The sequence below is a fragment of the Mixophyes fleayi genome, chromosome 3, assembly GCF_038048845.1.
Source record: "Mixophyes fleayi isolate aMixFle1 chromosome 3, aMixFle1.hap1, whole genome shotgun sequence".
Taxonomy (NCBI): Eukaryota; Metazoa; Chordata; class Amphibia; order Anura; family Limnodynastidae; genus Mixophyes; species Mixophyes fleayi.
Window position 1 is genome coordinate 163328411 of NC_134404.1, and position 22195 is coordinate 163350605.

General features: G+C 38.8%; 1 protein-coding gene across 1 annotated transcript in view; it reads right to left on the reverse strand.

The window, feature by feature from the left end:
• Positions 1–1179: 1179 nt before the first annotated feature.
• Positions 1180–22195, reverse strand: part of IBTK (inhibitor of Bruton tyrosine kinase) — a 75709-nt gene continuing 54693 nt past the window's right edge. The window contains exons 24-29 of the mRNA XM_075202691.1: positions 20616–20708; positions 19514–19657; positions 16483–16629; positions 6053–6121; positions 5322–5454; positions 1180–2713 (exon numbers count right to left, since the gene is read on the reverse strand). Coding sequence (XP_075058792.1) covers positions 2588–2713; positions 5322–5454; positions 6053–6121; positions 16483–16629; positions 19514–19657; positions 20616–20708 — 712 coding nt within the window. The 3' untranslated portion in view covers positions 1180–2587. The remainder of the gene's footprint in view (positions 2714–5321; positions 5455–6052; positions 6122–16482; positions 16630–19513; positions 19658–20615; positions 20709–22195) is intronic.

The following is a 22195-nucleotide window of genomic DNA, read 5'->3' on the forward strand; positions in this document are numbered from 1 at the left end:
CAGGCTAACTGCCTGCTACACTAGAGACCAATCAGGGCTTAGCCCTGTCATACACGCCTGCAGGCTAATGCCTGCTAATTCAGTCCTACAAGCTGAATCTAATAATCACAGTATGCGCGTGCATGCCCGGCTGCCGGGACGCCGCACTGGAGTAGCGTCCGGCCGTTTCCTCTGCAACGGTCGGGAGTTGGAAGGAAGTGACGTCCCGGTCGTCATGGTGACGGCCGGGGCGCTGGGGCAGACAGGAAGCAAGCCGCGGCAGCTGTGAGTACCGCCGCGGCTCGTGACAATTATATGTGACTCCTAGTGTTACGCACGGTTGGACTGTTATTTCCACGCTGTACTTCTAAGCAACATTCCATTGCATGTTTCCAGATTACCCAAGTTCTTGGACTGCATTAGCATCTCCTGTTCCGCTGTTTGAACCATTACGTTACCTGTAAACCATCTGCTAAAGTGAATTATATTCCATCTGGATCAGCCAAGTCTATCTACTATTCATATTGGACTTTTAGCTGTGTCAGTGATTCTCCTTTATTGCTGTGTGTTGTGAAGGTTTCAAGTGTTCTATATTACCATCTCAGCGTTGAACTGTTACTGCCTATCTTCATGCCGTTGCTAATGGTTACCATCTGAAGTACTTCCGTGATTGTATTGTTTTATGAACTGCCGTGTACTCAGCCCAGCTGAGTTTTATATATACATCTGTTATCTACTGTTGCTGCATCATCAAATTAATATACTAAATTGCAACATTATATCATCGTCTGTGTATTCTTCCTTGTGCTGCTCCCAAGTTGAACTATCAACCCCAGCGGGTTCTGTCTCCACCATCCTCTGCTTTTATCATCCTGGTAGAGGTGGGGGATCCATAAAATATCCATAGCCGTGACAGGCCCATTGGTGCAACCGAAAGATGACAGCACAAAGGCGGTGATTTAATCAAATCTATCAACTTTTATAGGATTATCTGACACTTCAATTGTTTTGGAGCTAGTGTTAAAGGCCATATGCTTCTACCGGCCACCTGCTTCCCAGAAAGAATGATCCCTTGGTTGTTTTTTTTATAAATGTCACATTTACAGCACCGAAAGGCAAAACCCATAGATAAAATTACTAAAATTAGTTTTTTGTTTTTTTTTTAAATGTTTAAAATAAAAATTACCATTAAAAAAAAAATAATGATTCTCTCTTTAATCAAGTATCACATATAAATCTGAGCCTGACTTCTAATTACAGTAGTGGATCCCTTGGCCACATTATGTATTCCATAGCAAATTGATAAAATATCAGGGTAACCAATTATTGAATTTGTGCAAAATGTATGTATGAATGACTGAAGAAAAAAAACATTATTAAAAGCATATTGTGTAATATGAAATACATTCAGAAATAAAAAGCCTTGTGCAAACCATAAAAATAATGTAATCGCATATACAATAATATTACAAAAGATTTGTCTAAGCATAGTAAATGTTTATAGCTTATAATGTGCTTGCTGACCAGAAGCCGGATGCTGAGGGAAGGCCAAGTACATTAAGGGCGTGTTTATATAATTGCAAACAGACGCACACATATCCCACACATATGCCTATCAGTTGCCATATCACTTGCAGGTGCATATGGCTGCTAATGGGGATAATGCTTGTTTTTTTTCTTTATTCAGACACTGATAGGAGAGTTTTACCTGAGAGTTGTTTTTTTAATTCCAACCAAATAATGAATGTGTATTTAATTCTCGAAGCAAACATTTTTTTGTTTTTTTAAAGAAAAAAATGGGTGTAAGTGTACGTGATGCAATCCTGGTGCAAATCTACACGCATCTTGTGATTTATATAACTTTAGTATTGGTGTGTTTTGTTAATGCATTTTATGTCCGAGTTTTATTGGGCAAATGTATTCAAATTCAGCATCAACCCCTATATGTACACAAGGTAAGTAAAGGCAGGTCAATAAAAAGACTTAATACAAACATAGGTAGGTACAAGAATATGTAGTGTTATACTATTTGGACTGGTGAAATGGATGCAAAATATTAATGAGAAGTAGCTTGTATTTTAACAAACAGCACTGAACAAAATGGAAACCACCACTAGCTTTCTGTTTGTCTATCATGCACATCATTAAACACAGTTATGCTTATTGTGAGTATCCAAAGAGAATTGCAGTTTTTCATACTTTAAAAAAATGCTAATTAGAAGCATAGACAAACTCATATATTTTGTCTTTGATTCTATTTAAATATGTAGTAAAAAAAAAGCCAAATTATCAATTCACCCTTTTATTTGCAATAAACATTCATTTCATTTTAAACAGAATTTTAACTTTTTCCCATATGTCAAACACTCTATAGTAAACAGATTATAAATATGATGTTTAAACTTGCCAAATCTGAGAACATAAAATGTCCAAAAGCAAAGCCTGTACCTGTGTGTGGCCAGTAATGTGACATTAGCAGTTACTACCGATTAGCAAATTCAGACCAAAATCTAAATTCTTTCATTTAAATTCTAGTTCCAATTATTTATTGCAAACACACTGCGCAAAACACACACACAAAAGAAAAAATTTTTTTTTTTTTAATGTCTCAATGCTTGTTCCACATTGGTGTTGCCATGGGGCCTTGTGCTGATCTCTCAATGGTTATATATTCATCAGGGTTGTCTAGCGCTTGGTAATGTACTAACAGATCCTGAATTGCGCACTCTTCAATCTAAAAAAGAAAATTGACACAGAGCTTTCAGTCTTTATAGAACACTATAAACTGAAATGGCAACACAATTACAAGGTACATAAAATTAAAAAATACACTGATTTATTCTTTGGGGCATATTCAATTAGGGTTTCGGTGTAACCGCGGAAAGTACTCAATAACGCAGATTTTCGTACGCAACCCTATGGGGCTGCGAACGAAAATCCACGTTATTGCGGTACCGTGGATTAAGTTCGCGGTCCGTTCCGGCGCCATCCAGCGGACAGGAATCGTAATTGAATATGCCCCTTTCAATGTAACATGCTGCAAGTGATTAGTAAAAAAAATTCTCTTAACCCATTTGGGACTGCTGACCATGGAGTATAGAGGACGCTGTGCTGGGAGTAAGGCACTAAATTCTAATAACTTGTCTGGCCTGTTCCCACCCCTCTATGCCCCCTGGAAGGAGGACAATCAGTTTATTTAACTAACAAAGGCTTTAGGATAAAACAAACTCACATTCAACCAGAAACACACAACTGAAAACAGAACAAAAGGGTGGGAGCCCAGTGTCCTCCAAATGGGTGAAGAGAAACGAATTTTACGGCGAGTACAAAAAGCCATTTAGGGGGGCCACTGCTGACAATGGGAACATTCCAAAGCTGCCCCTAAGGGTGGATACGCTCCAGCTGTGCTGCGCACAATCCCTTTCAGCTAAAGCCAGCATCTTTGGAAAACAAAGACATGAAGCGATAGAATCTGGTGAACGTGTGGTATCTGCCTGACACACTTTCTCAACCCAGGCTCCATTTCTCGGAGGAGGCGCTGACTGATTTGGTGGAGTGAGCCATAATCTCACCTGGAACCAGAGTTTTTTCTGAGAGATAAACCTGATGAATGGTAGCCTTTATACATCTGGCAACTGTCTGTTTTGTTGCTGGCCATCCTCGCTTGTGAGCGTCATATAACATCACGGGATCAGTTTTACGCAAAGATGCTGTGCGGTCCACATATATCTGCAAAGCCCGGACAGCATCCAACAGAAGAAGCAAATCTAGAGTACAAGACTGCTAGTCCCTGGGCATCGCAGGTATAACAATATCCTGGCTTATGTGAAATTTGGACACCACCCTGGGTTGAAAAGAGTCCTTGGTGCGTAAAACCGCTCTGTCCTTGTGAAAAATAAGAAAAGGCGACCTGCAGGACAGGACCGCCAACTAGAGACCTGTCTCTACTTGGCGGCCTCTCTCAACTTGGCGAGACTGTCTGTTTTTCCAAGGACTCTGGTGGGAGCTGTACTAGCTACAGCCCTGATGTCGGGTACTGCACTAGTTAAAAAAAAATGACCCAATCAAAACACACTTTCTCTTGCGTGGTCCTTGCTGTATTGGTGTAGCTTCTGGGTCCCCAGTCACTGTGTGATGTGACCGGATATCCCTTTGCCAGAAGCCCAGCGTTGGAGAACAGGGACAGCAAGGAAAGTGCCAGTGGGACCCTTCCTGCTCTCATTGCTGGTGCTCACTTCTGTGAACACTGCTAGTTGCAAACACTAAACTTAAAATAAATAAAAATAACTAATTTTAAACATGCCCTACTCCATAGGCACTTGTAAAAAAACTGTTGGTCCTCCGTCCAGAGTGCATAGAGGGATAGGAGCAGGCCAGACAAGTTATTAGAATGTTTTGCCTTATAATGATGATGATACTCCCAGCACAGCGCCCTCTATACCCCATGGTCAGCATTGTCCTTCAAATGGCTGTGCAAGAGAAAGTATGTTTTGATTGGGTAATTTTTTTTTTAACTAGTGCAGTACTGGACATCAGGACTGCCAATATTACTTTTATATAAAAGAGACCAATGTAGTGGATTTGGTACAGTAGGGCTTGTGAAGACCCTACCTCCTTTCAATCCCCAATCTCTTCTGCTCAATATGTTGCTGCTACAGCCTCATTTAGAGAAACTTTTTTTTTGTGTCAGCAATAAGTAATCAAAAAGGGTATACAAAACTGCCACTACAAAATAGTTCCAACATTAGTCAACCCTGCAGGACATATAACATGTGCATGGAGCCCAGGTTTTGAGGTGGCCCAAGAAGCCACCAAATGTAACAACATTTTCAATCCTTATGCAATGACATGCCATAAAGAGATCTTATCCTATTAGTTGTGACAATAAACATGGATTGCCAAATCATCAAGTCTTCCAAACTTCTTATTCACTATAATTACAGAAAGTAATGTACTTAAGTTAAAGACAGCAGTAAAGGAACTAAAAACATTAGTAACAAGAACATAAAAATCGATCACAAAACTGATTATTGGAAAGGGATCCAGGAAAAAAAAAAAGGGTTAAAGCTGTATTACCACCTAGGCAAAAGATTTTCCCCTTCTGGTAGTTGGAGCCAAGTTGGGCACGGTTCTGTTTTTCTCAGTTAAAGCTAACCAACTTTAAATGGCAGCCAAGGAGGCTTGTGAGCTGGAGAACCCTAGGACAGTGGGTAGGGGAGCTGCAGCAATAATATTGTACTAGATGGCAGTGGTGCTTTAAGAATCCCTGCCACACACACATTTCATACATACACACAGTGCACACAATAAGCTACATGCTTCACTACCAGTTTCTCCATTACCTGGATAAGGGCCAGAGGCTTCTCTCTGCTTCTAATAAGAGCAGCTTCTTGCTGTTTTTCTTCTTCAACAATGGTGGTAAAAGTGACAGGGACCACTGATGGTTTGTTTTTGCTCAAAGACAAAAGCCATGGACTGCAAAGTAATAAGACATAATGTAACAAACATCCCAGTGACAGTTACAATATTCATGGGGAATACAGACCAAAAGAAAAATACAGAGGTGTGGGTTCAGGGCTTTCACACAGCTAAATCTCACCAAGAGATGTGTTGAAGGCCTGAGACACTTTTATATTACATACACACACCTATATGACAGCTACTTATGTGAGCAGCATGAGAACTCCAAGAAACTCCTGGGGAAGGGGGGGAGTTTTATTTTAACATAGATGAGGGGGCTTTGCATTGTAGTGCAAAAACCAGCCAATATAAAAAGGAATAAACCAAAGCCTATTTTAGGACGTATTCTGCCTCTAAATGGGTATTTGTTAAGACAGAAAGTGTAGTAAATAAAAACAATGTGTTCTTATTAATGGCACTTGCCAAGGAATAACTGTATACTGCCACAAAGAACAGCAGCAACCTCCTTCTCTTGTCTAGGAAGGTTAGATTATTTTGGAGCTGATGCAATGTCCTCTTATATTTGGATTTAATCATCAACAAATATTTTGTAATTATATTTATCATGTATTACAATTGAAATGCTTTACATGTAACACAACAAATACATTACTTGAAGCTCTCTTGCTGTGGCATATCACATTTCAACTTGGACTCCTGGACCACAGTTTCAGATGGTTTTCTGTTGAGACAGTAACACAGTGTAAATAATGCTAACCTCTTGAAAAAAAAAGGTGTTCATCTCACAGACATACACAAGGATTATCAGTAAAACCAATAAAAGGACAATAGAAAAAAGCATTACAATGTATGGCACAACAAACTTTTGGAACAAATGTTTTTGCATTTTGAGGACATAGACCAGTGATGGGCTGCACATTATCCTTAATTTTAAGAATAATGAAATAGCCCCAAAACAAGTGCGACAGCCCCACATCATTCATCCAAAAATACACCAATATGCTCCAAAATTCCACCACATGCCCTCAGACCCCACTTGTCACACAATGCTCCCACTTGTCACACAATGCTCCTACATGCCGTCAGACCCGCACCTGCACAGCCAGACCCAGCAGAGAAAGGAGGGAGATCACATAGTGCATTCTGCACTAACTCCTCCTCTGATTGGACGTGCTATGTGACATTGCTGCAGTGTACTAAGGAGGTCAAATGCCACAAAAGCCAGCTGCTCCTATTCAGTGTTATTCTCTGCTTTATAAGAAATTAGATAATGAGTCAGCAACTTACCTGGGGGCCATAGGTGAAGACTTGGTGGACCACCTGTTACCCACCACTAACCTAGACCCAGAATAAACAGTGCATACATTAGGTGTATTCTGTAATGAGAGAATAGGTGAAAATCTGCCTCACTTATTTAAACACTATCTGCCTGATTGTAACAATTCTCCCCTGCTCGTAGACTGGGCTCAGAGAGCGCTGTTTGACAAGCCCATAGGTCTGATGGCACCTAACACATTTGTGTGTTTTTCCATTAGTGCCAGACCAATGGGGAGGCTGAGAACTACTGGAAAACAGGAGTCCCCTAAGCTTAAAGGGACATCTTATATGATGATATTCCTTGATGTGTTTCCAGACACATTACAGTGAATATTCCTGCCATTTCCAGGTTTTAAACACAATGAGACATATCCACCTACAGGAAAATCACCATCAACTGCTGCAGATATTGTGCCATCTACAGAGACCAGTTTCACCAAATAATCACCAGTGCATCATTATGAACATAGCTCATCCAGACCTATGAGAAACCCAGCCCTTCCCTAAAATAACTTATGATTAATGTGTACTTTTAAGTGATGAAATGCCCTTCTGTGATGGCTTATTCATATGTGCATGAAAAACATTTAGTTTTAGTCTAAACGCTTAAAGTTTGTGTGAATGGGTTGACGTGCATACTTAAAGCTACAGCACAAGTGTATTTTTTTGTCTGGAATGGGAAGTAATCAAATGTTACTTTTACAAGGACAGAGCTGAAAACACCTACGTTTTACATTACACTGCATTGACAGATGTGCATAAAACCTAACAAGGGAATGTTGACGTACAATGAAGTGCATAGTTTACCACACCCTTTTTTACAAAATACATGTTTTTATGCATGTGCGTAAAGGATCTAAGCTGCTCCAAGCTTGTAGTCTCCTATGAGCTGTTCTCAGTTCTTTTGTCTCTGGACTTACAGAAGTATCCCATTTAGTACCATATTTAGTACCATATTTAAATGGTTGTATATAGACCCTGCTCAAGTAGATGTGTTCCTAGGACATTGTTGTCCCTTTTACACTGCCTCTTTATGCCTTTATTTTCCTGCAATTTGCATATGGAGAGGAGATCTCTGTTCTACTTTCAGCTTTCACTGTACTGGCCAGGGTTCCCACTGTTTTACCTATGTTAACATTACTAAGTGTATGCAATGTTGTCTTGCATTCTTATTTTACAGAATATCTGCTTTTATATATAGCTTATAAAACACAGATTTATTGCACACTTCTGTCATTTGATTTGAGGTGCCCTTCTAATGTGTTAACTGATGTAGCAAAATCTTAAAAGGTGTAAGGTCTCCCAGAAACATAGATGGAGCACTGCCATTATAAAGTAATACAATTAGACAACTATCCTGCCCTCCAGCAAAACACTGATAGCTACTATATAGATTAGATCACTTATGGGTTTACTGCATCCTCTACTGTTTACACTAGCTAATATACTGTATAAGCCCAGGGCTGTAAGAGCAAATATTTTTATGGGGAAGGGGGGCAATGACTATAGGGCTTGGAGCCCCTTTTTCTTAGGTTCGGTTTTACAACAGTTGTAACAGTGACTGTAGATATACAAAGACTCCCAATCATATTTTAATTTTTGTCAGTGTTTCAGGGGTTGGCCAACCCCAGTTTCACTGTTTATTGTTTACTGTCTCACTGGTTATGGTATGTGCTATAAATTTAAATTGCTATATCTCATGTTTGTTACTGGGCGCACCGCACGAAATTCAGGGCAAAAGTAAAGTAAATAGTTGTTCGTCATCAATACAGGTTATTTATTAATTGTTTATGACCAGAACACTTAAGAGTTTTTTTAAATAAACAAATCAATCAATCTGTATTAAATATATACTAATGCAATCAATATTAAATAACATTTGGTAGTTGTACTAAGTCAATCTATTAGCAAAACAGTCTTTGCCCACCCAACAGAGATCATAGGGGGGCAACTGCCCCTGCCCCCGCCCCGGTTCCTATACCCCTGTATAAGGCCCTAACTCCAGTACCTTCTCTGTTTCACTGTTCACTGGGCAGTCATATCATTGTGAAGTCTTACGCTTGGTGTTTTCCTTTCAAGAGGAGACTGGATTTATGAACTTAATCCCTTTTTAAAATAGATCAACAACTCATCCCCATCATTATGGCAACGAATGTTTGAGAAATGTATTAATTTCCTCAACTTCATAGATGGCGATACTTCTATCACTGACCTAGAGAATATACCTTCTTTACTTACAATACTCAGGATGATAATCAGGAATTTTATTCTACCAAAACCAACATTTTATCTATTGCATGGGCAGACCATTCAATCGTCTCTTCAGATTTACCCTAAGTAATAAAGCTTCATGTAAACATAATAATTCTGCATTTAGGGCTTAATATACATGTTCAGACACTTTTTATAATTTACAATACTATTAGCAAATACATAAAAAAGAAAAAAACGGTCTAACCAGCAAACAGGACCATACAAAAGCATAAGTAGTCATATATTAGCAAAACTGAAACATTTTTCTATGTGCATTATTTTTTTTTATAAAACACTAATATTTTACAATGATAAAACTTGGCATTGCCAAGCCTGAAACAAAATAATGTCTGCGGAAAATAAAGAATAAGTTCCTTCCTACTACCATACAATATGTGGTTTAGGCCTCCCATCTATGAATATTTTAAGGTATGTGGAGCTTAGACAAAGGCAAGCAGACCTATAGAGACCTCTGATCCTTATTATAAACAAATTGCCTATTCACACAAACATCACAAGGTAGACCAACCATAGATAAAGCAATGCACTAATCTTCCATATGTGGTCTGTCTGCTTTAATAAACAATGTTTTTACAATAGTAATTAATACTTTCTATTGCAAGATTTAATTGTGCTCTGTGTAAATCATAGCATCATTAAAATGCTATAGGTATCCTATAGGTGTCCTATTCTAAGCTCTGCAGTAAACAATTAGTCAGTATTACTCCCTAAAATATATTAAGCAATCTATTTCTCTTTAGTCTACGTAACAGAAAATACAGTGAGTAAACGAAAAACTACAACTAAAATGGCATATTCTAAGGTAGCACCTAAAACAACAACATTAAAGTTAATTTACACTTCATTCTATTGTGTACACAAAAACAATATGTAAGAAGTCACACAGAAAATGTGACAAAAATAAGTTAAAACCAGTATACTTGGCATTTGTTAACATTTCTGCTCATGATTAATGCAAATATGGTATTTTCACTTAAGTTGATACAACAGCACACCCTAGTGTTTAAACACTTTCATTTTATAGAAATACATTAGACCATTATGGTTTAAAATGGTACTGTTAGGCTTCACAATAATATTTGATGCCAATAGTTGGGGTTGACATAGTCATGTGGCGTGGCTTATTCCAAACTGGCCTCTCCTTTTTCAGGGCCCAAGTTTTTAAAGACCTCAAGTCGGAAGATCCTCCACAGTTCAAGTAAGGGATATCATAATATTATACATATACATTAAATATATTGTGCCTTGTCAGCAACGTATACCCCGAAAAGCAAACAAAGTAAAGTAACAAGCACAAGATATTGTATAGCTTAGTTAATCAAAACAGAAAAAGCTGCAGTAATACAGAAGGATACACTGAAGATTGGACATAATAATCAACTGTGGAAACAAGAATTGACCATAATTAAGACCTAAAGTTTATAGAAGGAATCTTATATCTCCCAGGTGTATGACAATTACAAACAACATGTAGTGTACTGTACTCTATTATTATCCTTTACTTGTTTGGCGCCACAAGGGTTCCGCAGCGCCGTACACTGTACAAAACAGTAGACTATACAGGGTAAGACATTACTGAACAATAAACAATAAATACCAAACTTCAGAGGCTCCAGGCAGGCTAATGCAGTAAGGATGGAGCAGAAGAACAGGTATGGATACAGGAGGGAAGAGGGCCCTGCTCGAGTGAGCTTACATCCTAAGGGAGGGTGAACAAGACTCAGGCACAAAGGGAGTCAGTTGATGCATATGGGAGGGAGAAGGGACCGGGAGGAGAGATTAAATATTTCTATTAAATATTCCTATTATACAATATACATATTCCTATTATACAATAAACATATGAAAACAAAAACAAACAGTTGTTTTCAGTACATTAAAGAGAACTAATATTGTTTTACGTTTCTAAATCTTGTAAAAAAATGTTATTGGAATGTATTATTTTTTAGCATTAGGCAGCATGTTTGTAGCTGTCTGTATCCCCTTACTAGCTACGGATAAGACTTCGCTTCTCTCTATACAAAGTATATATCTACACATACATATATAGTCCAGTCTACTTAGTCTGCTCCGTACGATAGATGATTTTAACATCACTATAATTTGTGAGAGGCAGCATTAAATACAGCACAAGCATGTGATAATGTATATTTACAAAAATGTTCTAAATACAGATTTAGCACACATTATAATTGTCTTCTATTGATAGATGATTTCACTATTCTTCCATGAGATCCTAGATTCAGGAAACACATTGGATCACGTCAAGTGTTTCCCAAAAGCTTAATATTGAGATTTCCTTCAATACACGTTTCTGCCATCAGATTTGAGAAAATCTTACTAAATATGTAAATTGAATGAAAAGCATATAGTGCATTTATACTGTGATTTGTGAATGAAATTATTGTACTTGCATCCCAGCTTAAATTAATAAATCGCCAGCATCTGCAACATCTGAGGTCTGAGCCATCAATCACTTGTAGTAAACACACACAAAGCTAAAAACAGTTCTCTTCATTCAGACTAAAGATGCCACTGGCAAGAAATAATCAATAAGCATACAGTGAGCTGCCCCCCTTCACCGAATCAATGATACATAGTCTGGGTTAGTTCCACTGTAAGAGCGATACAACAAGTGTAGGGTCCCCCTGCTATAGTAGAAACCAGCCCCAGGATGCACAGTGCAAGGCTGAGCAATATATTGGGTTCCCCATGAGTAGCAATTTTTCCATTCTTAAGACCCTTGTCCATTATACAAAAAAACCACACACAATCTGCTAATTAACTTTAGATGAATAAGTCTCCTCAAAGCCCTTTTTCATTTTGAAACCTTTTTGAAAAAAAAAAAAACATTAAACACATGCATTAACCCAAACATTAAACCCACTGCTTCCCTGGGACTTCCCTTTATTGCCAGCCAGTCACAACCATGAAACACAAGAGCAAAAACCTCTGCGTAAAACTACTGTAGTGTTGTCTGAATGGACTGTCAGTGGCTTGCAGCCAGAACCCCCTGAACCTATACAAGCAGCAGTGCCTCTCAGGGAAGCCTAAAAGCCTTGGATCGGGAGAGCACCTATGACCGCGACCCATTCGGACAGACCGGCGTCTATGGTAACCAAAGGCCATTCCCACGATTATAAACCAGAAAGGGGTTGGAGTAAAACCCCAAAACTCTTTTCAGAGGAGGAACAGGAATAATTACTTCCAATACCAGAAGTTTCTGGATAGCCTTCTGGAGCACCCTGCGTCTGAGTCTGCAGGAGAGCAGACCCGTGTTGAAGACCCGAAGATGAGGGAAAATGTACAAGGTCGATGACATAACCCAGAGTGACAACCCCTCAAACCTAGGCATCCGAGGATGAGGCCCTGCATTGATCCTGAAACTATACTGTGGCTGGGTGGCCCGTCATGCTGAAACCGTCTCTGCAGGCTTGGGATTCCCATTTCTAGCAGACCCAATGTCCCTAAGGAAATCTACATTAGAGGAGGAAGACTGTCCCCTTTGTTGGAATGGCCCTCGACCAAACGAAGGGACGCAAGGACCGAAACCTGAGCTGCTTTGGCTGAGAGACAGAAGGCTTTACACCCATGGCAACCTGAATGATTTGTTCCAGGTGCAAATCACTGCATCCCAACGGTAATCAAAACAGCAAAGCTGCCCCAGCCTACGACACCCCACTAGTGAACAGTACTGGCTGTGGAGTCGGAATGTGTGGTGCAGCAAAAGAGAAGAGATGAGTTACCTGTCTCTCTGGATTGAGACATTCTCAGAGTGAATTCGGCTATAGACCTGCCAGTGACCTAAGCTAAGCCAGTTCATCCACAGCCGCCGCAGTCGCAGGCAACTGTTGACCACGGAACTCTGCCTCACACATTGCACACAGGGCATCCGGGTTCGACTGTACACAAAGACAATTTAGCATTACATGTTGCACAGAATTTCGAGCAGCCCCTTTATTGTTGGAAGTCCCCATCTCAGCCATAGTGGTTATTATATTAAAATCAGAGAAAAGATAGAAATTAATATTAACAGTAAACACAGAAGCTGTGTATTACAGACAGATCACTGACACCTATACAATAACTATAAATATGTAGATATATAGGGGCTCACACACACACTAAACAAGATTAATACGGTAGAGTGTAAAGAATACTAGGTCTAGAGTTGCTATAGACTGAAAAACTGCATCAACTGATGGAGCACAGCAGGAGAGAACAGGCTGTACAGAAATGGCATCTGCACTGAGGAAGCCCGCCAGAGAAGGAGGAGAAAGGCCTCCCTTCCTACTCACAGACAGCTACTAACAGAAAGTACCCACCTCCGGAGCTGAATCGTGTCTCTGCGGACGTTTCCTGCAGCTCCACTGCTGTGGCTGCCAACCCTCTGCTGAGGCATTCTCTTCACTAGAAGAGCTGCTCATTGCCATGGGGGACCTAACCACGCTGCACCTTCTTCTACATCCAGAGCCAAAGCTATCACACTAGCCGTCCGCACAGTGCTGTGTAGTCTGTGCTACAGCTGCCGGCAACAGGGAGGGAATATCAGCAGCATGTTGGAGGCGAGTGAAGTCCACAGACTACTCATCCTGGCTCAAGGACCCAAAGTGGAGTAAGCCTGCAGGCTATCAACTCCTTGAGCCCAACATAAAATAAAGAAATACAAAATGAATGAAAAATATGAAAAAGAACATCCAACTCCAAAAAGACCTTACAAAAAACTGAGGAAGATTCCATCTAGAAGAGGCATAGTAAGAGAGGAACGAAAATCTTAAGAAAAAATTAATAAAATCTCAACTCTTTGAGATTTAAAATGCCCTTGCTCCAAGTCCACCAGCTATATTGTTGCAGTGTCCCCAGTGGCATGAGAGGGAGAGGTTTTATTTTATTTTATATTTAATAACGTGGTGAACTAAGATTTCACTATACAAAATGAAACATCATCTCTGCACTGTTCCGCAAATTGAGGTACACTGGTTACTCTACTGGTTAATGCCCAACTCTTCCCCTCTGCCTGTGCAATCTCTTCTGCAAATACTCTGCAAATCTTTGCATCTTGCAAATTTTTGTAATCAAAACACATTTTAGCAAATCAAGGTACACAGCAGGTCTAACCTAGATGTAATTCTGCAGAACACAATTACTATAATATGATAAACGGGCTCAGAGGGAGGTATTCACTGTCATTTCTGGTCCCATACAATTCCCCATACATTTTGAATTAAAAATAAATCCTCAATCATCTCCATTGCTAGACCCCAGTGGTCCCCGAACCAGACCCTTTCCCATTATACTAACAAGTAAAAAAGAACTAAAAAGACGCACAATTTTCAAATAAACTTTGAGTAAAATATACCCAAACCCTCATTCACGGCTATTGAACACTTTCCCCTGTGATTAGCTGGAGGTAAAGGGGGATTCTAGGAAATCCCGGCTTTTATCCGTTAGCAGCAATCATTTGTACTGTGTAGGTGATTCATTGTTTATGGGGATTTTCCTAGCTTTTTTCCCCCGTTTGCTTCACAGCAAATCAAGAAGGTGGTGAACGGTGTGGGGTAGTGTTTTCAATAAATTATATTTTGTTTCTGAGAAACATGTAAGTTTATTTTTGAAAAAACAAAACAAAATCTTTTCATATAATAAATAGATCTCTTAGGGACACCTGTCCATTATCCTGGAACCATTAGGGTGCCCAAAACTATTAGCCTGGCCCCCACATCCCAGGGTGTTATGGATGTCTGCTATCTTCTAGAGTCTTAACACTACCGCCAAGGAGATACCAATTCTTCGGTGACCAGCCTAGGGCTTTTTTCCCCATAAATCATTGGGACGCCCCGATCATTGTCTCACTGTTGTAGTAGAAACCAGCCCAGACTAGCTAACTGGTACAATGATTTAACTGCAAATCAGGTGGTTGTCCAAGGTATTGAAGTAATCTTCAAACCAGTGATGTTTTAAGATTAAGATTACACCTGAACAAATCATAGTGCATTGTGGCAGAATTGCCCAGTGTTAAAAGACAGTTTTGCTTTTGCTACATCAGTATACATATAAGACTAATAGGGGTTAAAAAGTCCCAAAAGCTCTAATGCTTGTTTTGTAGTTATGGTTGATCTGAATGTTTTGAACTTAAGTTCCCCTTTAAAGAAAAGCATAGTCCCATAGGTTTTATTTATAATAGCGAAAAAATAATGTCAATATCTGCTGATGAAACTATACAAAGGTTGTAAAGTTCAGTCTGGTACCAACCGCTAAACTATTACAAATATCGAAAAAAAAGTTGATATCATTGCAGTTTAATATGTGCACACTCCCACACTACCATGCATCAGTACAATAATAAGCCACACAAACATAGGGCACTAGGGAAAAACAAAACATTTCATTCAATAGCAAAGAACTTTGCATCTAGGTAACAACATTCTATCACTCATCTATTTTCCATCATAAAGTAGCAAAAGGTATTTATAATGAATAGAATATAACTATACTGCATATTTGCATAACAAAAAGGAAAACATTTAACAAAGCACAGGGAAAGAGAAGTCAGACATTTCATTTATAGGAATGTCTACTCTTCTTCAAATGTAAGTGCACTGACAGAAGGAGCCATAAGAAGAGGATTGCTTTGTCAGATGCAAAAACACAATAAAATGTCTATACTCAATCATAGCAAAAGTAACAAAAGCAAGTTAGGAATAAAATTGCACTCCAAATACATCTAAAATTCCATTATTAATAGAAGACATTGTTAAAAATAAACATGCATATATTACAAATACTACATTTTTTTTTTGCTAACATTTTTTCCACAATGATAACACTACAAGTTTGCTAAGAAAATTACTAATATAGGAGCTCATTGTAATTTAATCTTTAGTTTACCATGGGATACTGTAAATCATATAAAATGACTACACAGATAATATGATTTGAAGGATTGGAACAGCCTTACAGACTATTTGTAGTCGGGGTTGTGTTTAGATTTAACACTCCCTATCTAGACTCTAGTAGAGTAACCATAACACAGCCTAGAAAGTGAAGGTTCTCTATCTCTTTTGGTGGCGGACATGCATGTGCACAGTTAATAACATGTAATCTACTCAATATTAGAAGGTTTGAAATCCACAGAGCAAATAGCTTTTCATGCTGTGAAACTATCAAAGATAGGTGGAGAGTGTAAATTACAAATATCATCCTTTGGATCTTAAAAATGTTTGAACTAGTCCATTAAGAAAACTGCAAATTATGTGATACATTTTTTTGCAAAATCACCCTAGATATTTTCATATTATCATTTTCAAAACCAGTGGGTCTCAAACATGTCCTCATACTGCCCCACTATGTGGTCTGCCATTTCTCAGAGTTTAGCCATCAACAGATGCTGCATCATCATCATGAACCCATGTACAAAGTACAGCTACACATTCATTAATATGTACCTTTAAGCTTATTGTTACTGAACCGAAGGAAACCCCACCTTCTCACCTTGCAACTTTATGAGGGTCCATTTCCTCGGTACGAATGGGTCTTTTGATAGTATCTCCCGGTGAATTCAAGCTGACGGATTTATGTTCTTCCAGTAGGAGGTCACGGAATGACCTCTGTTCTCCCCCAGAATTTAATGAGGAAGCCCTGATGAAATGCATATAAACTAGTAAATTACACTGACGTACGATTCATGCACTGGTAAAGGGGGATGGCTTTAGACACTAAAAAGTTTAAAGGCCCTCTAACACACAGCAGCTGTGCGGGAGTCTGCCACTGTGGTCTGTGGGGAAATGTATGGGGTTCCATCTGTTACCTATTTACCTGCCTACATATTTTCATTTTCTCTTGATTTACCACTAGGCTGCACCTCCAATGTTAATCACATGTGAGAGGGCTTAAATAAGGAGATGAATGAAAGGGCAGCAACAACAAAAAAGTGGCACAAACGTGTCCCAATTAGAGCACAGCAAAACATTTATGTGGTGCGATAACAAGTTATATGTGTTCCAAAAATCTTATAGATGTTTTGACAAAAGTTGAATTTTTATAAATGGGGATTTAGGTAAAATATACACGGCACAGTGGTTAGCACTGTTGCCACACACAGCCTGATCTATGTGGCGGTTGTATGTTCTCAAATTGTTTGCATGGGTTTTCTCCCACACTCCCGAGACATAAATGTTAGATTAATTGGCTTCTTATGAAAAGGTGTATGTGTCTGCGTGCTAGGGAATGTAGATTGTAAGCTCCACAGATGCGGAGACTGATGTCAATGATTAAATATTCTCTGCTAAGTGCTACATAATATGTAAACACTATATAAGAAACTGTCACTAAACAAATAAATAAGCAAACTATCACAATAGCAAAACAAATAGGTTTTACCCAACTACAACATGTAATGCTTCGAGTGCTACGAAAATACTCAGTACATTTGTACATTAACAATCCTTCCAAGTGAACTGTATACCTAGAATCCACTCTGCAACAGAAATGTTAGAAATTCACCTAAGAATACCTTTCTCTGACTAACCGACCTCAGAGGAATATATTTCAGAAGTTAAAAGATGAATCAAAACTCTTGGAATGGGAAACTGAGGTATTCTGTCCTTACCCAATTTAAAGAGAACTCCAGAAAAGTTCCCACCCTTCTGGCACCTGAAAGCGCCAGAAATACTGCTAGATTTCCATAGCAAGTATTTCATTTCAATGGCTTTCACAAGTTGCATAGCACTTAAGTTATGAATGGAAACCAAACTTCCTCTGCCAAAATAACCCATTGATTGTTAATGCACATACAAATTCAACCAAAAAAACAGGATTTGCACAGTTATAAAAACATATTCTGGCTAATCTGCACAAAAGACAGAAAGCCAAGGCTATTTTTAAAGAATGTCAGACTAAATTGCTGCTTGACATAATAGTTCATTTTATTCCATTTTAAAAGAGGAGTTTGCTTCTAAGTATGCAGAGTGAAGCATAAAGCTGCCCGAGATTTAATCTGCAGCATTCATTTCTCTGATACTGGAAAATGACCAACTCACTGCAAGTTGGTCCGGGGGCAGTGTTAAATGCGGCATTACTCAAAATGTTTCAATTCAATGTTTCTAAAAAGTAAACAAACATTTACTACAGAATATGTTTATACATGTATAACATACATCCCTACTAATACATTATTAGATATTAGAATATACTTTCTTTTCATGCATTCCACAGAAACACACTAAACTGGTAGCATTAAGACTATATATGTTTGTGAAATTGTCCTATATAGATAGATAGCCTAACAGAACGTCTTACTTTTGGACACTCACTCATCATTTTTCTATCTGTAATTAAAGTGTTTCCTCCACTCCTCTTCTGCACCCATATTGTGCTGCAGCGAAGAGCATAGAGCAACTGAATCTATCCAATGCTTTGTAATGAAGATGAACAGGTGAAAAAAGGGGTGAGGATAGTGGTCCAAACGTGGACAACCCCTTTACATCTACAATGTTTGATCAGGGTCTATCATTAGGCCTGCCAGAGAATTTTCTCATGTTGCGTTGTCTAGAAAACAATACTGCATTTGCCAATTCTGTATGTGCTACTTTACATTGTTTTAGCCCAGCGTATACATACTGCTGCCCATGTATAACAAATATACACAGGGCTCAATAATCCCCATGTCTGTAGTATGTTTTCCCTTACTGAAAAAAAATAATTTCTATGGATACAAAAAAATATTCATTAGTTGCAAGCTGTAAAGTATGTGATCCACATGTGGTAAAAGATATGGTCAAATATTCCTCCTTTTACACTATGATAGAGAAGACAGCTGATTCAGGAGGAGCCGGATAAGATTGGTTGAAATTGTTTAGCTATAACTGTGCCACCTATGAACATCAGCTGCGTTATTACACATTCACTGGCAAAATAATAGGATTCCTGAGAATGAGGATGGGATTAGGGAATGCCCTGAGGATGTGTACAAGTTGGCAATAATGCTATGGTATGCTAGAAACCCTTAATACTTGGTAAGCACAGTCCCAAATGCTGCCCTGTAGAGAGAATAAAAAATATACCACTTTGCAAAAGACAGTACATTACAAAAAATGTGATTCATTTTCATCACAAGTGTTTAATGCTTGGAGATGGGCCAATTTCAATTTAAGGATATGGCATAAACTATCATGGATTAGACTACTACAGCAGTGCTCTGAGGGGTGTCATAGACACCACTTTATTTGCAAGTCATCTGTCCTCTAATACCCAGTGTATTCCGTACATCCAAGGATGGCATGTTACATCTGTAACAACTGCCTAAGATTAAATCAGTGAGAAAGTAAAGTAAAATATATGAACTATCGATTATATATGGTCAGAATGCCTGGTACATTACTAAAAAAATGTTATATACACACAAAAAATGTGAACTTTTAAACAAATATTTTGCCAAGTTGTGAAAAATTACAAATCAAAGGAAAAGCAACTGCCACCAGCAAGGGGCTCTAACTTCAAACATGTCCTTTGGTGGTTTGTTTACCAGGTTTTGGGTGTGCCCTTGATATTTGTAGCTGCAGCAAGCTTATTGGCAGTATTTTCTCCACTGCAACTACTCTCCTTAAAGGCCATCATTTTCTTCTGCTTCTGAGATAGCTTTGTACCAACAATTGCAGGCTTTTGTGATCTGGGAAAAAATTATTACGCTATTAAAATTTACAACCATATTAGTTTGGCTATAGCTTCACAAAGAAACAGTAAAACCGTGGCACCTCATTACTGGCACCAAATTACTAATTTTTCTTTTTTTTTTGTAGAAGTTATTCAACAGTTGTTGTGAAGCACATGTTATACCTTATACTATAAATTAGCCGTCTTGAATTATACAAGTCAAAAACTACCATCACTTTCACAAATGTGCCTACACAGTGTGGCAACAGCATTGTCTTAACAAGTAAACATTAGCTACACTTACACTGAATTAAAACAGTGACACTAGAGAGTGATGTGATTCACACTATTTTTGGCTAGAGAATATTTAACCCTTTCACTGTTACAAGCTGTGCCCCATTATTCATTTGGGTCTTAGGCAAACTACTCTGTAACATTACAAGAAGGGTGTTGGGGAGTAGGACTGGGATGCTTCAGGACTCCACAAGAAGAGTCATTTTGTGGTATAAAATAACAGCCATACATTTTACAATGTTTCTCATGTCAGGGCTTAATATCATCATCAGCTATTTACGATGGAAAGTTATTTCCAAGATGTCTACAGTCAAAATAGTTTAAGTAATCTAAGAACTGCAAATGACTAAAGTCACATTCAGATTAAACTCCATAAACATGAATATGGTATTAACTAGATCAGTGGATTGAACTGGTAAATAATAAACACAGCAAAAGTTGATTTTCTGAACTTGACCATAAAGGAGATGTTTAAGACAAAATGTAAAGACATATGTAGGGTTTTAATGTATTAGATCCTCTAACATCTGTTAGGTAGCATTAACTCTTTACCCACTGGAACCACCTTCTCCACAGTTGATAAATATCTTTATACAAGAGATTTAAGGCTGCAAGGTGTGACCTGAAACAAGCAGCAACAAAGTGTCATTCATTCTGCATATCAGAGTTGAGTAACTAACCCAGCACCCAGTTTTGGTGTAGCTCCACATTTTTGCACACTTTCTTCTATTTCCATGATTGTTCGAAGATCCATAGTAGGAGGACTGATAGGGCTGCACGAGAAAAGAAAAATAATTATATATTTATCAAGCAAAGAATATGCAGCTGCCTTTTGTACTTCTACTATTCAGTAATGGAAGACTTGTCACTACAGTTTGAAGCGCAACACACTTATACTATTGGTAGAGAACAATCACATTCATGCAAACATTCCAAACAGTACATTACTTTGTGTAGTTGCAAGTTTAACATAAAATAAAAATATGCAATATTAAACTTGCAGAAGAGTATATTTCAAAATAATACAATGCTGACAGTGATTCAAAAGCCATTTATAGCATCTGTACATAGAATGGGTTAGCACCAGAAAATATTTCTTTAAAGATCAAGTCAATCCACTTTGTGTGACATGGCACCAACAGATTGTCAAGTATACCAACACTGGAGTCTTAACAAACATTTGTGGTTCAATGCCTCCATATAAAAGGAGCTAAAAATATATATATAGTCTTATTCAATGTCTGCATATAAAAGGAGCTAAAAATATATAGTCGTATACAATGCCTGCATATAAAGGAGCTAAAAATAACATACTTACCGTAAAATCCCATTCTCGTAGTCCAATTGGGGGACACTGCTATACACAGGGGACCTACCAAAGCTGCCCCCTGTCTCAGACTATGCCCCTAACTCTGAGACATGCTGAAGACACCGCATTAAGAAAATATACTTTCCAAATGAGATATCATATATCCACAGACTAACGGTTAAAATGGTTGTTTGACCGATGCCTGAAGAAGTTCAGATCCCATGGCTTCACCGGAGGCACAAACGGAGGGAGGACATGAAGTGCCCTCTGTAAGAAGTGTGAACTTCCAGCAGGGGGGCCAGTCTGTGCTGGACAACAGACAACGCTAAAACTTGCAACTTTTTAAAGAGGTTAACGCAACCCCTTGTCCAAGCCGGCGTGAGGAAGGAAGGCAACATAGACAGATTGAGACAAAATGTGTGAAAGTGATTTATTTCACACCCAAGAACATATGCCTTTCAATTCTATAGTAATTGGCAGTCGATGACGGCTTCCTGGCTTTGATGCTAGCTTTCACTGCTTCTGCAGAAAAGCCTTTTGCTTTCAGAAACATTATCTCAATAGCCACATCTTCAAAAACCAGCCAACCTAACGAGTGGCAGCAAAGATTTCCTTGCGTGTGCAAGTCTGGTGAAGAGACAGTCTGAACGGAGGTTCTACTGCCAGTCCTCGAAGATCCGAGAACCAGACTCGGTGCGGTCAGTCAGAAGCCATCAGAATGGCCGTCACCCGTTCTCTTTTCAGCTTCATGAGAACCTTCCTTCGCATGGGTAGAGGAGGAAACAAACAGACTAGGTGAAATCGCCAGGGAATCACCATGACATCGACAAATCTTGCTGCAGGATCTTTGGATTTTGCATAGAATAGGGGAACCTTGAAGTTCAACCCCGACGCCATCAGATCTACTTCTGGACAACCCTATCGCTGGACTAGGGGATCGAAGCCCTCCAG